The following is an 18409-nucleotide window of genomic DNA, read 5'->3' on the forward strand; positions in this document are numbered from 1 at the left end:
CTAAGCACTGGTGCTGATTCATATTTTAATTGTGCTGTTTAATAATTTCCATTTTGCACCTTGTTAGAACTAGGATGTGCCATCAAGTCGTTTTTCATGCCTGGTTATGGCCATGAAGGGAGGGAACACCACAGAACTCTCTGGAGAGGAAATACTATTTGAATTTAGCTTTAATAGATGAAACTCCATTCTAATGCTAAGGAAAACTATTCCACAAGAAAGAGACTCCTGATTCCCATTTATTAGGATGGCACATCAGCCACTGGGAGACAGCGGATGAAGGAGTTAGTCCACATCAGAAAATACCTATAACATGAACAGAATGGAATTGCCAAGCACAACCCTTTAGCGTGTGTCACATACTAATTAGGTAGTTCTGTGCAGGAAATAAAGATTTGTTTTCACTAATCGAGGTTTTGAAATCTGTGCTTATTTTGACATGGAATGAAAAGACCTTTGGGTATTTTTTATTAAATCTGAGAGTAGGAAGGGCAGAAGAAGTTTTGTTCTGTATATTCCAATGGTTACATCCCAGGCAAATCACAACCTCTGTGTTTCCTCTTTGTCTTCTGGGGATGCTAAGCCTTATGTGAGCATTGTGAGGATACTTTTGTTAGTGATGGCTGTTCTTGACAGAGCAAAAGCACTGTTACGTGGATTGGATATATAAAGCCGGCACACAGCCAAGTGCATTTATAAACTGAAGAGTAGGAAGAAAACAAAAAAAAAAGTCATTTCTTGTTCCCCTCTAGCATATGTCAGAAAAGGGAGCAAGAGCTGCCTATGACCTCTCTGCCTGCTCCAACACTTGCTGCCACGAGTGCCCCACTGCGACACGTCATTTCCTAACTGCAGTGGGCTCCTTCCTGTTAGCAGGCCCCAGCAAAACTACTCCCATTTATTCAGGCACACAATACCAGTAATTTTATTTTATTCCTGGGGCCAGTTGGAGAAGGGTATGGAAACTACTGTTTCTCTCACAGCCTAGAGAGATCACGTGGGCTTGCATGTGCAGACAGTAAGGGCAAAGATATCACATGGGCGTCTCAAACTCTGCTGCAGAGTCTCTGTAGTAATTCAGGTATATTCTCCATTCATAAATATTGTACTTTTGCTAAATGGCCTTTCTCTTGAGATCTTATTTTGGGTGGAAGGATTTAAGTCACCATGCAAAAGTCACTTTAGGCACTGAGTGACATGGGCAACTTTTTGTTTGCACAGAAATGCTATCATCTCTTTGGATTTTTTAAGTCCTTTTATACTAACAGACAGCAGTATGCTATGAAATTTACTGTTTTTTCAACTCTGGTAGGAGCATAAGCTACTGACATAATATCACAATGGTACTCCCTGATGTAATACATTTATTAACCGGTACCAATACAGTTGCAGGTATTGCTTTATTTGTGCACACAGTTACTGATACAAAACTCTTTCTATTGCATCAACAGTGTTTTCTTTATCTCTTGATGTTCCCCTCTCTGTACCCTTTTAATGTGCATATCTACATGTAGGCTAGTGTCTGTATATTATCAAAAACTGTATTTTAAACTAGGAGACAGGATATATATTAAAGGCAAGAAGGACAATGGGAAAGAAACCGTCAAAAACCTTGGCTATTGTTGTAGGAAAGGTGATGCATACACAAGGGTCACATTATTTACCACACTATATGTGGATTCTTAATCCTTTAAAACCAGTTACTTCTGGGTAGTAACTCTCTTGGACCAATGATGTATACTTTCAGCTGAGGAAAGAACTTCACAAACATACAGAAGAAAAGTGACAAAGGGAAAGCAAATGTGTCCATTGCTCCAAGGAGATTCAACTAAGGTATGAATGTGATGTCAGATAAGAATTTGAATTTATGCCCAAAATTAGAAATATTACAATATGAGGTTGTTCTTTAGTACTTGCCACAGAAGCAGGACTCAGAGTTGGTGAAGGTCTGTATCGGGGTTTGCCCATGCCAAAGTTAAAGCTGGTTTAATTCAGTGCGGGGTTTGAGCTTCCTGCTCACTTTACGCCATTTTTAGCATGCTTTTATATTCAATAATGTAATGAAATGAAACAAAATTCTAAGTCTTGTAAAATATACATTGTTAGCTGGTATTTGCTGATCTTCCTCAACATACTAAAATCCCGATTTAATCTCTGATCAGCTAGTGAATGCCAAGATAACTTTCATTGAGAAAGGGATAATACATTTTTTTTTAATTTTGAAATATAATTGGGTTTTATGAAATATCAACAACTATCCCCATTACAGTTGCTGACAGAGGGCAGAGAGGATTTCACAGCTTCCTTTAGTCATGAAAGGTTGGCCACTTAACAGCTAGTTCAGAGCACTTCACCACTCTCACTTCTCTGATGAAGGGACCCTATTTTTTCTGCTTCATGTAAGAGGCAGCCCAAGGAGATGAGACAAGTCAATCTAGACAGAACAGTAGACCAAAAGAAATATGGTCATCATTTATTCAATATGCAGAGAGAGTACAGATATCTGCAAAAAAGTATGCTTGTTGGGTTTTTTCATATTAATTCTTGATAGACACGTCTGGACTGATAAGTATAAGGAAAGTCATCCTTTCACTGAATTTAATAAAACCTCAAGAAAAAACATGTTCTCGATAACATAAAGACATTCACTTGGTAGTATTCATTCAGGTGGAATGACCTGGTGCTTGTATGACTACATAACGTGTCTGTAAATAAATTTTAAAAGTAAGTTTGCTGCTGTAATGTTTATTGCCTTTACATTGGCCAGTATTTACAAAGCAGAATTTGCAAGTATGCTTAACTTGTTAGAACTTCCTAAATAAAGAAAAAGTAAACTGTAAAATAAACAGATGCTTACTGTAAGCTTTAAAAACTATTTATTCAGCTGGTATTTGTGCCTTAAGTCCAATATCAGTATTAGAACACTGGAATAAAACAGAAGCCTTTAATACAGTTCATTATTCTAGGAAGCTGGGACTAACTAATCCTTTCACTGGCCCCCAAGTGCATCTCTCAACTAGTGAACTCTCTGTTCCTAGAGCCCCCTAATATACTTTTTATTTCTGATGTCGCTTTCCCACCGTTCAAGGCACGTAAGGTGGCATGGGTCATTGCACCAACATAAACTTTATTTCTGCTGATGCCTTTTGTTACTGGCAAGTACTTAAAGATAGTTTACTTAATATAATAAACAGGCTGTATTTTATGTCCTTCCTGTGATTTCTGTTTGTTGCCATACAGGGAGTGTACAGTGTTTGCAGTTGATAAAGTCAGGCCTCTTTCTCTGCAAGCAATAGACTAGATAATATTCTGAAATAAATACATTCACTTATATAAAAGGTATGCCCGTAGAACTTAGAGCATTTTAAAACAACAAGATCTTTCAAATAAAGTGAAGAGGAATTAAAGTCTATATTTCAATGAACTTATCTTGAGTTTATTGCAGCGTTGCAAAAACCGTGCATTTTCTTCGGTATCATTGGTTCTTTACCATTTGCCCTGTTAATCCTACTTTCTTTTAAAGCCACTATAGCATCGACGGAATTGCATGACAAGTCATATGCCAAGAATATCTCGCCAAATTTAAAAGGCATTATAGTAACAAGTCTCTTGCAGGAATTATAAAAAAATTAATCACACTGAGGCAACAGGGCAGACCTAAGTAATTGGCAGGCCAACTACTTGTTTTGGCAAGGAGAGTGGCAAAAACCTCATCATAAGTTCTGCTGCAGTTTTTTTCAACTAAGCTGGGCCTTCAATAGTATTATTCCATGCTAAGATGTCTCTCTATACAGCTTACAAACTCCGTAAAATCAGACATCCAAACAGATGAAGATGAAAAATATGTTTGCTGTAGCCTTTGCCAGTTGCCAAGTGGATGTTTATCAGCAAATACCTATTATAGGCTGAAAAGAATCAAATTACTTTTAATACGATGGCAACATCTGATGCAAGGCACTGTTGTCTTCTCCAGCTAAATAAGTTGAATATGAATGGACTTGACAGCATGTATTATGAAATGCATTATGGTCTGGAGACTGGGTGTTGCCCTAACAACCAGACGATATTTCCTTAATTAAGTATAATTTTTTCCCTACGTGATCACAAGAGGATTTTGCAAACTCTGGTGAATTAATGGCCTGGCAAATGCATGTAATTCTCTGCTCTAGGTAACTGTCAGCTTCAAACATGTTAAGCTGTCTTAGGAAAGCTGCGAATACTTGATTTGTATTCCCAACTTCTTTTCCTAACATATTAAATGGTGTATGTGTAGAGACTAGAATATATATTTTTCTATTTTAAGGTAATATGTTTACTGTCTGTGAGAATTTTTTTTGTCCGTCATGTATTTTCTCTCCAGTCCATACTGTTTTGAATAGTTTATTTGCAAAAACTGTCTTGCTACTGAAAGACATTTGCTATCAGATTTTTCCGCTGTGCCTGGCACTTGTGTTTGCTACACTAAATCATAAGACTGCCTTCACTGCTGCCCTTTCTTCGTTTCCAGGTTCCTGAATTTATACACAGGAATAGCTATCAGTCTGTCACATCTGTAATCACAGCAAGTTCCTCCAACCACACCTTTGCAATAAACATTTTTGCAAAGAAAGCTTGGTATTTTAAGGCTTTGGAACATCCTAAACTGATTGCAGCCACTACTGTTGGCAGTGCGGGGCTGCATGAAGCTGTGGTGCGGGTGTGACTTTCTGCTTATCCCGTCACACATCACAAGTGGGAGCTCACCTTGTCTGTCACGGAAAGCCCTGAGGCAATTGCCCATCTTTAAGCCAAAGGAAAAAACTGCTCGTAGAGGGAACTGAGAACTGTTTATCAGTTGACAAATTTGGTTTGAGTGTTTGGTACAGTAGAAATACTGGTTTATGGTTTGGATCATTCTGAGCATAAAGCTTATGATTTCTTAGCATAACCAAAAAGTGCAGGTGGACATCCAAACCCCAAGACCTCATCTGGCTGCGTGCTGCTCTACAGGAGCAGCCCTGGTATCCCAGGCCACTGATTTGAACATAACAGCAAGAACATCGTTTTCCTTGGGCATGGTACTACTTCAGACTCTTGCACTGGATCTGCTATGCCGGGACTGACAAATTGGCTGAATGAGTGTATGCCTTGCAGATTTGCTTTCAAACTCTTTTAGCAAAAGGGTAGATTTTTTTCATCAAAAAGAGAGGAGCAGCATGAAAGAGAAGAATGTCACGTAAGGCAGAAAGAAGGGCTCTTTTAATAAAATATTAACTCCACTAAGCTGAAAGAAATTTGAAAGAAATTTTTGGGGTGAAAGTTTGTGACAATTTATAAGGACCCGTGCTGTCAAGGAGAAGGTTAGCACTGAGTTAATCAATGATCGAAGTTTAATCAAAGGTTAGAATGAGTTAATCAATGGGTTAACCTATGTAAACCAGTGCAAATTAACATAGCCAAGAAAGAGGCAAAAACATTCACAAGTGTTGCAGGTTTGATACTTGCACACTTATCAGCTTGTTTTATAAGTATTTATTTGGAATCATGACAGATACTCTGTGGAGGCTGGTTTCTGTAATTTGCCAGATTTCCCTAGGGACTCTTATCCATGCAAGAAACATAATCCACTATGTGACATTTATGTACACAAGCGTGTATGTATTTTGTACGCTGAGGGTATTACAAAAAGGACCGACCAAGCTGAGCCTACCTTCTCCTTACCATTGCATGCAAGTAATGAGTTTGCAGAGACTGCAGAATTGCAGCTTCTCAGGTAGGATGTGCGTAGACAAAATACCTCTGGAAGGTGGGAAAAAATTGAACTGGTACTTCCCCACGTTTTTAATTTTTGTTTATTTTTTATTTGCAACTGAAAATTTGAAATCTTTCGCTTCTAATCAGATTCTTGAGAATGCAGTCACATAGGTCTATGTAAATGTGAGACAGACACTTAAGAACATGTGTGCTGTGGGTTTTGGAATTAGTTTATTTTAAATTCCTGTTTATAGGTGGATTTTGACAGTAATCTCGATGGAAAAAATGTCAGTTTTCCTTTTTTTAAACAAATACATTCATCCACATTTTCCACACTTCGTAGCAGATGTAATGTGATTGTGCAAATTTAAAATGTGTGCTCACAAACATACTTATGTAAAAAGTGGAGCTATTACTTCATATGAAGAAATAGCTGGAAATACTTCCTTATTTAAGTATCTGCAAGAGAAAGAGCAGACCGTTCTATTTCTGACTTTCTCAAACAGCACAGGAAGTAGCATTTTACACCGTAGAACTGAAGAGAATCAACAATTCCCTAACGAACATGAGACCTTGGGGAGTGGGAGAGCAAAAAACCAAGGAACACGAATGGCAAAGAAGCTTTCTCCAAAGCTGCTCTGGCATATCTTTTGTTTCATTTTTGTTCAAAGTCTTGTTCTTGCTTTAATTCATATGCTGTTTGTTATTAATGTCTTTGTTTTTCATGTGGAGAAGACAAATGCTTTTAAATGCTGTGTATGTGTTTTAAATGGGTTTCACTACCAAACTCGCTGTCAATAGCTAGTCTTACTTAATCAGCTGTAAAATGTCATGAGTAAGGGTTCTTAACTGAGACTGGAAAAATCCAAGTTAATTACCATAATAGGTTGAAGATCTCAGAGACTGAAGGTTTTAGAAGTCAGAGAAAATTGGGGACATATGTGTTCTGTCTGTAAGATTATTCTATATAGGACATGGAAAAATAGGAATGACAGGTATTCTGCAACGTATAGGAGCATTCGTCATAGAAAGAACATATGTATTTGTTTCTCAGAAGCAGTGAAGTAAAAAGTGACACTTAATTGGAACTGACATAAACTGGCCTCATTAGTAATACAAATAATATATGTGTGCAGCTTGGTTGTCAATAGAAACAAAACATATTTCCTCTGGCAGATATATTAGTCTCTTTTAAGATTCATGTCAAGTTTTCAGCCAGGTTCACTCATTTAGAGAATGCTTCTAATTTTTTTTTAAGTGAAATGTTGAAGTGTAAATTATGTGTGTTTTTAGGGTGCTGTGATAACACCAACAATGGACCACACTATGTCAATGCAGCCAGCAAGCATGATGGGCCCTCTGACCCAACAGATGAACCACCTTTCCTTGGGCACAACAGGAACGGTAAGACCATAGGTTATACTGTTTACTTTCTACATTGCAAACCATTTATTGCTTACTGAGTCTCAAGGTAATTTATTATTGTTGGGTTTTCAGTGCTTCACCTTTTTGCAGTAAAATATTGCTGTGATTTACTTTGGTTTTCCTCCATGTCCTGAGATGTCTGTCCCTGTTCAGGCAAACATATCAAAGTGCCTTTCATCATGACCCAAACATGATGTACTACACAAACAATATCCTCATATCGCTACGTCATACGAACATGTATTTACAGGTAGAGCCTGTTGCAATAGAACAAGGGACAATGGTTTTAAACTAAAAGAGGGTAGATTTTGACCACTGAGGGTGGTGAAACATTGGCACAGGTTGCCCAGAGAGGTGGTAGATGCCCCATCCCTGGAAACATTCAAGGTCAGGTTGGACGGGGCTCTGAGCAACCTGATCTAGTTGAAGATGTCCCTGCTCATTGCAGGGGGTTGCACTAGATGACCTCTAAAGGTCCCTTCCCACCCAAACTATTCTGTATATCTATGATTCTCTGTTTCTAAAACATTCATACAGTCAGCATTAGGTATTATAGAACAGAACTGACAAAAAAGTGTGAGTAATAAAACAGAAGGTCAACAAAACCTGCTCTGTACTTAGCAGGAATTATCTGTACTAATTCTCATGTAAACATGGAAGTACTCCTCTATCAATTTGTTTTTCAATCAGAAATTGTTTGCTTCTCAATCTAGAAAGTTTTATACCACTGGGAAATGGGAATTCTGGCTTTGTGGCAGGATCCAGTACTCATTTCTAACCCATAGCAGCCAGCCATATATAGTGTGCTCCAGGCTCAGAAATGTGATTTTGGGACAAGGTCACCTGTGTTTCCAGTATATTATATTTAAATATGCATATTTCAACAATTATTTTCTCTTTAAGCTGTGTAAGTCAGACTTCATTAAACTCTCCCAGAGTCAGAGAAAGGCAAAAAATACTGTTAACAAAAATAACTAAAAACCCTCTGAAATGTTCATAAAGTACAACAGCCTACACACAATATGTATTTTTTGATTCTTGGTTTGATATGTGAATGTGTGCACACTGCATGTACGTACGTATTTTTAGAAAAATGCAGGCATAAGCATTACACTTACATGTCTTTAGCACACAAGCACTTTACACAATAATTGCACGAAATATCTATTATGCATTTACAAATATTTTTTTCTATTTCACCACTGTACTACTTGATACTAATCTATAGGAACAGTCTTCCAACTTTGTTTTTTGGGCTTTTTTAAGTTGAATAAGGTACTGAATAAAGTTGCATCCTTACAAAGTAAGGATTGGGTCTTCTCTTCCTTCTCTCTTCTCTTCCTCTCCTTTTTTCTTATCTGTTGAATTTAATTCTAGCTCTAGTGTCTTTTCCCCTTTTAAAAAAAGATCTGTTGAGATTTGAGACTTCTGTATTTATTTCTGAAGAAACTTGAATATAATGGTTCACTGTTTATTCCTGTTATTTTAAATGTTTCATTCAGCATTTCAGAGAAGTAGGAATTACATCTCAAAGTTAGTAACAGGATTTTTCCCCTGTGAAGAGATGAAACTGAGGGAAATACCAGGACTAGTAAGAATTTCTGCATGTGTAATTACTGTGATTCAAAAGTGTGTTTAAAAACTCAGACAAGAAAATGGAAAATTAATTCTTGTTGTGCTGCTGCTGGGCAGCTCCTATGAATTTTAATTTTCATGACTTACAGACATTGTTTTCTGTGCTTGTTTTCTCACAATCTTAATGGAAACTAGAAGATTCCCAGCTAATGTTCTCTTCCAACTTGAGACCACTATTACAATGCTCATAGTAACAAATCCATTTGGAGATGCAGGGGAAGGACTCTGAAAGGCAGTGGGTGATCTAGTGGGTGATAAGAAGATCCTGAATTTATATTACTGCAACTGGTAGTAAAGAAAGTCTTTCCTTCCTTGTCCTAGCTCTTTACAGACTCTTATCTTTCAGGGTCATAGAATTCCTTGACAAGGTCTTGAAATACATGCAGAGGTATACCATATAGGTTTATGTTTACTATCTTTAAAACTCCGAACTCATTTATAGAAAACTTAAAGAGCAAGAAAGAGTAAATGATTGGTAAGTGTTCCAATATCCATAGGCTTTTCATAAGTCTCAAATGACACCCTATTTTATGTCATACAGGATTTCTCTTTGGCAAAAACACCATCAGCACCATATTCGGTTAAAGTCTTCATGTAAGCAGTATAATCATGGAGGTCATTGGGAATTCCTCCTGTCAGGAGTTAAAGGGAGAACTTTAGGATTTGCGTTGCCAGTAGCAGTTTTGTTGGATGTATTCATCCTGACTTGAAATTGAATCTTCCTAACATGTTCTGTTACAGAAAAAAATGTGGGGAAAGTGGTCAAGCTATTTAGAGATATGATCTATTTAGAGATAGTTTTACTTCATTATTCTGAAGTCTGAATTTCAGTCTAGAGAGAGGAGCATTGAGAGCATAAAGCCATGACGAATTGAGCCAAGTCCAAAACATGCTACTGTGAGTACCTCAGCAGGACTAAGTTTTATAGAAAATAGAAAACATAAACTATACATTTCTGTTATGAACATATTTTTTAATTTTATCCTTAAAATTGTGCAACAGGGTGCCATAAAGAGCCAACAGCTATCTTTCAAGAAACAAGACAGATTTTTTTTAAGCAAACAAGCCAAAAAGTCACAAACAATTCTGCTCAGTGTTGGCTGTAACTCTGTCCCAATTTAATTTAAAAGCTTGCAGTATGCAAAGCAGTTTTTATTAAAAGGCTTTCATACATTCACTTCCTTATACAAACCATTTTGCTAATTAACATAACATATTTTTCAGCCAAAACAGACCTCTGTGGTCACTTAAGTGAGACTTGACTTCAAACACGCTTCCGAACTTGCCTGATTCAGGATGAATGCTGAGTTTCTAAAATATTGCTTCAACAGAAAATCTATTCTCCAGCGAGTAAGCTAGAGAAATAGCACACAGGCCTATGCATGCCTCGTATCTTGTGGGGATTACTCTGCCTTTTGATGCTCTCTAAAAGATTAAAATATTTTGTCCAGGCTGGAGCTGTTCCAGACAGGAGACCCTTCATGGAGGAGCACTCTTTAGCCCTTCAGTGAGGCAATTTACCTGAATAAGAGTGGACTGCCAATTCCTCCCTCAACACCAAAAATTGGATTTGAGTTTTGATCTCTCAGCCCTGAAGCACATGTTAAAATCCCATGGGAATTCGAGAGACAGTTGCCTCCATCCCTGCCTGCACTTGATTATTTAGTCACCAGGCCGGGGGGGCATTTCTGGCTAAAAGCTGGCAGGGCTGCTCACTTCCAGCTGGGAGCATCCAATTCAGCAGCCAAAACAGAGCAGTTGTCCTACAGCCCCCCCGACAGCCAGTTGCCTTCCCCTTGTGCTATGGGAAGCCTTCAGTTACTGGCCCCCAAAAACTCAAACAATTTTGTTTAGGAAACCATTTGCCAGGAGTAGGAACAAGTTTTCTTTCTTTCCAAAACCCCCATATAATGCATATTTAATTTTATTTTATTATCTTTTTTAACATTTTTATTTCTTATTTCTTCATTTCTTATTGAATTGTCTGCATGAAATCAGACATCTCTGCTGTACTAAGCACTCCTCTAATCAGGGACATGCACTAAGGCTATCAAGATGCCAGGCCCAGTGAAAAGCTGGAAATCCATTGTTACTTGATCTTGCTGCCCACCTCATGAAAACATACACCTGCAACGAATATTCCAGCTGGAAGGATGGTATAGGGCACCGGGGGAAGAGAGGAGGGTAATGGTCTGCAGTTTGTGGCATGTGAGAGAATTTCATACAACATTTGCATCTCCCAGTTACTGTGCTTTGTGCTTCATCCACCAAGAATATAATTCCTTTCTGCCTTTGAATTTGAAAATCAAATTGATTTTTGACAGGGAAAATACAGTTTATGTTACTGATGAGTTGGGAGGGAAGTGTGCTGCACTGATCACCTCCCCAAATCTGCCTGAAATCTGCAGTTAAGCAGAGAATCTGCCAGAGGGGTGAATTCTGCCTGATTTATATGTGTTTTTCATACACACCTCTTCTCTCAAAAGGAAAGTGTTTACACGGCTGGGCTGGCTGTGGGCCGATATGTAAAGAAAACCTAAGCTTAAGTTATGTCAAGATTACAGCAAAAGGGCGATAACTCTAAATATTCTGATTAAGGCTGACAACCCAGCCTCAGCTCTTACAATTGTATTAAAACGAAATTTTAATGCCAAGAGGCATAATGTGAAGACAGCTGGTTTTAACCTTGAAATTTTTCTTTTGTTTACTAGTTTATTATTATTTATTACAGTAAATCTTGCTTTTCCTATGTAATATTCATCTACAGTTAGGTCTGCTTTTAAAAAAGGTACCATAAAGGGAGAACTGAATGAGTGAGTCTGTATGGGTAGCATTGAAAGAGTAGTATTAGTATGTGTTTAATAATGTATGGAGGCTGGAATTGTTCCATCATCACCCTGTCATTCAAAATGTTTCCGATACAGCCATTGATCTGACATCTGTTTCGTGGTTTAATAAAGTTTTGATTGATGGCCTGATAATGCAAAAACCTTTAGAAACATAAAAACTGAACGATTGGATCACTGCTTTCAGTCCCTGTTGCTCGGCTCCCTTTTACTGCGGCACTTCCACGTTTGGCCGTCAGCGGCAACAATCCGCCACTTCAGTCAGAAGAAGATTTGCTCTATTCTTTCTCCTCTGCTGCTCATTCCTGAAGGATGTTTTGTGTTCTGCACTTTCTTGGTCCAGGTTTCTCTCCCCTCCCTGCTGTTACCATCCCTTTCAGATACCGCTTAGGTTCCAGTTTCAACCAACAGATTGAGGCAGCCTTCGCTAGTCCTCATTGGCAGAGGGGTAATTCCAGGTTTTTTCTCTCTCTTTCGGAACTGCCTTAGCGTAGGCTTGTTTCATCTTAAACCTTTGAGGTGCCTACCGATGGGAGAGTGAGTAGAAGCCAGGTTTTTTACTAAAACTGCTAGCTCAAATCTGCTGCTTAATTGGTCTTCACACTTGGTCTTCACGCTTGGTCCACTCAACTTTCAGTTTCTAACTTACAAACATAATGGGCAACTTATAAAATAAGATCTTCATTGTGCTTTTTAAACAACAACAAAAAAATTGTTTAATTGTTCCACATACCTCTGTATTAAAAATGCAGTCAGGTAGAAGAACTGCACTGACATAATGTGGTATTCTGTTGAAACTGCACACCACCCTAAGTCAGCTTTCCTGGTTTATAGAATCACTAGAAATCTCTCAATGGAATAACAGGCTTCTTATGTGGGTACATCAGTCTTATCTTTCACTTTGTTAGTTCTTTTTGTTGCCAGCAGAGCTTGATGATATCTCCAGAACCCTTCAATAGAACAACAAGCTTGTCATAAGTTTTTTATCTTTTATTTCCTTTGGATACTCCATGGTCACCAGTGGTTTAAAATGTCACCTAAAGGCCTCAGCAGAATAACTGCTTTGTTAGATAGGGTTGTTTCTTTCATGTTTAATCTGCAATTCTATTTGCACATACTACAGCTACATGGAGCTGAAACATCATTGCATTTCCCTGATGTTCAGATCCTTGTTACAAAAAGCATTCTGTTATTCTAATTGTATGTTGCAATGTCCCCAGAGAGTTGCAGGAGCAAAGTTTCCTTGCAGTCTTGTGCCTTTCATGTTATCAGGTGTTAATCTTGAAGCTCTTTTATTTTATTTATTGACTAGCTCTATCAGTTACCGTTTCTGTGGAAAATATGGGACTGAACCGATTGCAAATTAAATTAGCATAGTTCAGGTTGAAACTAGGATCATCATTGTCCATTTACTCAGCCAAGGTCCAGGGCAAATGCAAGTGATTAACAGCATTGAGCTGTCTGGGGCAGGAGATCCATTTAAGGAGAAATTACTCTGGTAGTAAAGGAAAAGAACAGCATAAGCTCTGTCGAGATTTATAAAAAACAAATAACTCCTCCTGCTCCCTCCTTCCCAAACAGCCTCTTGAAAGGCAGCTCCAATTTGCCTGATAGATAATTTGAGATTAAAAAGGGGCACTCAGTGCAACTGCAAAACACCAATTCCAAGCCGTCAACAAGGAACAAATAACTTTTTGATGAATGAAGCATTTAATCAGTTTGCAGAATTTGCTGCCACTAAATACTATTGAGGCAAATAGGTCAGCAATCTTAAAAAAGGGATTCAACATTTCTATAAGGAAACATTTGCAGGTGCAACAAGCAGAGTGGAAAAATTCTTAATTTGAAAGTATATAGGGCAAACACCTGGTAGGGTGAACAAGGAAAGATGTGATCTTTTCCCTTTTTGGACCATCCTCAAGTCCCACTGACTTTTGTGAGAATTGGGATGATCAGCCCTCATGTAGAGGAGGCTCTTTCTAATCATCTGTCTCAGCATGGGTTTCACAGTCTCCATTTGACCATAGCTATGGTTAGATGGTATTTTGAATTTATAATAGAGTTTATAAAATCTGAATTCTGTAGTGTTCCCCCTTCTCTTATGAACTCAGCTTTACTTTCTGACCATTTGTTGGTAGTGGCTTACTGTTAGCCTTTATGTGCAAGTGTGCCTACCTTCAAAGGTAGAGACAGGGAAGGTAAAAGGAGAATAAACACAGATGGAGGGAATTCCATTTTTGGTTCAAGCAGCCCTTCATACGAGCCCAGCATTGTCAATAGCTTTTGTTCTGTGTTAAATTTTACCTTCACACAAGACTTCCACAAACAAACAGGTGCTTTTGTTGCCTTTCTTCGAGGTATCAGCTACTGACTCATAGAGATATTAGCCCAGATTCCCTTTCAGAGAAGGACTCCAACGCCCTCATCATGGTGATAAAAAGTTAATGCAAAGGAACAATGATGGATCAGCAAAGCAAAAAGTATCAGCCAAAAGAGCCATACCTAATATAACTTCATTTTCATCAACGGACAAAAGTCATTCGTGTAATTAATTTGCAACTGACTTCACGTATCTGTCAACTAGAATGTTTAGCGGCTTGTTTCTGCACTATTTTCTTACATATGGCTACTGCAATTCCATTTTGTGATTTCTAGAAGTGTCACATGGTGAAACTTCGAAAGATAATGAAAATGTAGTTCAAAGCCGCACCTTCCAAAGCACGTTATTTAGTGATAGCCATGCACTGCATATAAAATTAACTTTTTTATTTTGCAATAGTGAAGAGAAGCTGAAAACCATAAAACCTTTAGTATCTGGCAGATAGTGAGTGGTGTGCAGCATACCTCCCCGCAAAGGCTCACCTTAATCATACTCCCAGAACTTTTTGTTCATATGTCTGCTTGACACGAGCCAAGAATATGAACTCATTTTGCTAGCTACTAGTAGATCATTCCCCTAAACACTTTGAGTGGTAAGAGGGAAAAAAGGGAATAAACCACGTGTGTTCATGTGAAAATGTGTTGATGCCACAAATAATCAGGGCAGGTTTTGGGAAGAGAAGGTTGGTTTCATTTGGTTTTAGTGATTTGTGTAAGATTTAGATGAACAGACAGGGAAGTAGAAAAAAGGAACAAATAATAGGTTAAAGAGATGAAAATAATTCTAGGTTTGAAGCATCCTGCCACACCTATAACTGACAAACACAATAAAAGGTGGAAAACAAAAGTACTCTTGTCAGATCTGTCACCTATATTTTCTTGACGTGTTTCTCTTTTGTAAATATGTTTTCAGTTTTATAATCACAAACATACATCTTTGCCTTATTAGAATGAAACTTGTTTTTATTGTCATGCTTGGGTTTAAGGTAGACTCAGGTGATTCTGATAAACAATGAATGTGGCTTTCCAGAGAAGTAATGAATCCGAATTATCAATGATGCAGACAAATTCTGTGGGACCTCTGTAGTCAAAGACAAGTTTGAGGGTCTTAGAGAGGTGAGGGTTTTGTTTTTTTTTTGCCAAACTGCGATGAAGTGATGATGCCAAACATGAAAGCGAAGAAGTGTCTCCCAGAGGCAGCAAGAAGTCCTGAAATCCTTGAAAGGGCTTTATCCTCAACAAAACAGAACAGCATGATAAATTATATGGAGGAGCGACTAGTTTCTGCAAAGCACTGTTGCGATCCTTCACATAATATCAGTTCTGTCTAAGATGAGGTACTTGAATTGTATCAACTTCAATCACAGAGGTTTTAAAGTTTAGCTGAAAGAAAAGGGCATGAAGGTGATAGACAACAGTAGCTTATAACATGATGTAGGTATGTGAAGGGCATCCATGGAAAGGAAGAGACAGTTTTAATGGTGCTAACAATATAAATAAGGAGCTGAAAGTAAAATAAGGAAAGCGTAACTTGAATATCTTGCAGAAATTGGTAAGATATTAAGAGCTAGACTAGTGTTTGAAATGAATCAGGGAAAGGTCATCGTTTGGGACTTTCAGAACTCAACTGAGCCAAACACCTTAAAATCCACAGGAGGACTTCTGGGCATTGACACAAAAACAGAGCAGTGGTCTAGCAGCCTTTTTTCATCTCCAAGCTCTGTTTTTAATTACAAAGAAACATTGTTATTTCATTTCAAAACAAGTAATAATAATTTAATTTTTATTTTCTGTTCATTTAAGTACTGAGAATTAAGGCAATTGTTAAAACTTTTTAAAATGTTTACTGAGCATGATGTACCAAGACTCAGAAAAGAGCTGTACATCAAATAACCTTTTATTCTCAATGTCTGAAGTCTACACAGTCAAAGAGTAAACATATGTTGCAAGTGACCATTCACAGTATTCACTTCAGAAAAAAACATTTGGGACCAAGAGTTAAGATTGACTCATTTCAACATGTGTTGTGTGGATTAGTAAGTATACTGCTTGCTTTTGGCTTTTTTTTTTCAATGGGGTGGGTACATTTTGTTAAGCAAAATCTTTCTATTCTGAGCAGCAACCTTTGAATTACATTCCTGGTGTTTTCTCATAGGGTAAACACTTCCAGGGCCACTGGGACTTCAGAGAAACACTAGATTATAGATGCTGCAGTGTTTCTGAGGGTGACACATTGCCACATTTATTGAACACACATACAACGAAGTTGAAAGTTAATTTAATTTGAAGGATGTTCAGTATTTTTCGTATTTTAATCACAGTGACAGAAATAACATAACGTGTGTTGGGCCAAAGCCGGGACCTGCAGATGCTCACAAAAATAATATTCCATTGAATTGCGCTGCCTCTTCCCGTAGCATATCCCTCTGAACTTCAGTGCACAGTGCATTTCACAGTTAATCCACATGGTTTATCAGATGGTTGGCAGGCTGGTAGCCCAAAGGTTTAAACTTCCTTTAAGACAAATTGCCAGTGCTTTTGAGATATCTTTCTTATTTTCATCTGGAAAGAACAGCCTGTTCAGGGTTCACTCATTTGTGAAATAAGGTTAAATGAAGGAACTAAAGGTGCATACACTGTGTAAGACACTGGGATCCTGTATATACAGCGATTCCAGCCTGAAGTTCTCAAAAAAGAGTCTCTCAAAAAGCTTTGTTCAAATGATTTACAATTCCATAGGGAGCTGCTGATGGCAATAACCTCTGTGCCCTCAGATGGTATTTTATTATTTGTGAGTTATGGGCGATTCTGTGTCAGTGCTACGTCGCTGTAGAATCCTCTTGCTCCTAGAAGACTCAATTTGGGAGGAGAGTTCTGCTATAACTAATATTTACTATGAAACAGCTCAGTCAGCACATTTCATTAAACTGTAACAAGGGGTTTGAGAGCAGCTGCATCGAGTGAATTTGGGAGTTTGCTGAATTGAGTTGTTTTTCTAGCAAGGTAAATGAACTGTTGAACATGGCAGATTTCTACTGTGTGGCAGATAAAAGATGCACCACATCGGGATGTGTCCAGGGAGCAATCGTATCTCAAAGAGGCACATCCTTTTCCAGTCCCATGGAGGACTGCTCTATCCTTTGGGATTCATTATTGCTTTTGAATTTGATAGGCACACCTGTATGCTTCTAATTTTGCCTTTTTAAATCTAGCAGTTGTAATACAGCAACAGCCAGTTTCTTAGGAGTTTAGTATCTAAATGTCCAAATTGTTGTGCATTCACCAGCCTCAACTCTGGCTTCACCGAGGCCAAGTCCTGCCTAACCAACCTGCTGACCTTCTATGATAGAGTGACCACGTCAGTGGACAAGGGAAGAGCTACCGATGTCATCTATCTGGACTTCCGTAAGGCTTTTGACACACTCCCCCCCAACATCCTTCTCTCTATATTGGACAAATATGGATTTGATGAGTGGGCTGTTGGGTGGATGAGGAATTGGTTGGATGGTCACATCCAGAGGATAGTGGTCAACGACCCAAGGTCCAGATGGAGATCGGTGGTGAGTGGTGTCCCTTGGGAGTCCATACTGGGACCAGTACTGTTCAATATCTTCATCAATGACATAGCAGGATCAAGTGCACCCTCAGCAAGTTTGCAGACGACACCAAGCTGAGTTGACACACCTGAGGGACAGGATGGCATCCAGAGGGACCTGGACAAGCTCGAGGAATGGGCCTGTGTGAGCCTCATGAGGTTCAACAAGGCCAAGTGCAGGGTCCTGCCCCTGGGTTGGGGCAACCCTCAGTATCAGTACAGGCTGGAGGATGAAGGGATTGAGAGCAGCCCTGCCAAGAAGGCCTTGGGGGGTACTGGTGGATGAAAAGCTGGACATGAGCAGGCAATGTGCGCTCGCAGCCCGGAAGGCCAACCGTATCCTGGGATCCATCCATAGAAGGGTGGCCAGCAGGTTGAGGGAGGTGATTCTGCCCCTCTGCTCCCCTCTGGTGAGACCCCACTCGGAGTCCTGCATCCAGCTCTGGAGCCCTCAGCACAGGAAATACATGGACCTGTTGGAGAGAGTCCAGAGGAGGGCCACAAAAATGATCAGGGGGATGGAACCCCTCTCCTGTGAGGACAGGCTGAGAGAGTTGGGATTGTTCAGCCTGGAGAAGAGAAGGCTCCAGGGAGACCTTATTATTGCAGCCTTCCAGTACTTAGAGGGGGCTTATAAGAAAGATGGGGACAATAGTTTTAAACTGAAAGAGGGCAGATTTAGACTAGATATAAGTGAGGGTGGTGAAACACTGGCACAGGTTGCCCAGAGAGGTGGTAGATGCCCCATCCCTGGAAACATTCAAGGTCAGATTGGACAGGGCTCTGAGCAATGTGG

The 18409-nt window shown here is 39.0% G+C and overlaps 1 protein-coding gene across 1 annotated transcript in view; it reads left to right on the forward strand.

The window, feature by feature from the left end:
* LOC104628241 (RNA-binding motif, single-stranded-interacting protein 3-like) overlaps positions 1–18409 on the forward strand; it is a gene marked incomplete at its 5' end in the record, with an annotated part of 84057 nt that overhangs the window by 46113 nt on the left and 19535 nt on the right. The window contains one exon of the mRNA XM_010296757.1: positions 7027–7137. Coding sequence (XP_010295059.1) covers positions 7027–7137 — 111 coding nt within the window. The remainder of the gene's footprint in view (positions 1–7026; positions 7138–18409) is intronic.

The sequence above is a fragment of the Phaethon lepturus genome, unplaced genomic scaffold, assembly GCF_000687285.1.
Source record: "Phaethon lepturus isolate BGI_N335 unplaced genomic scaffold, ASM68728v1 scaffold12451, whole genome shotgun sequence".
Lineage (NCBI taxonomy): Eukaryota > Metazoa > Chordata > Aves > Phaethontiformes > Phaethontidae > Phaethon > Phaethon lepturus.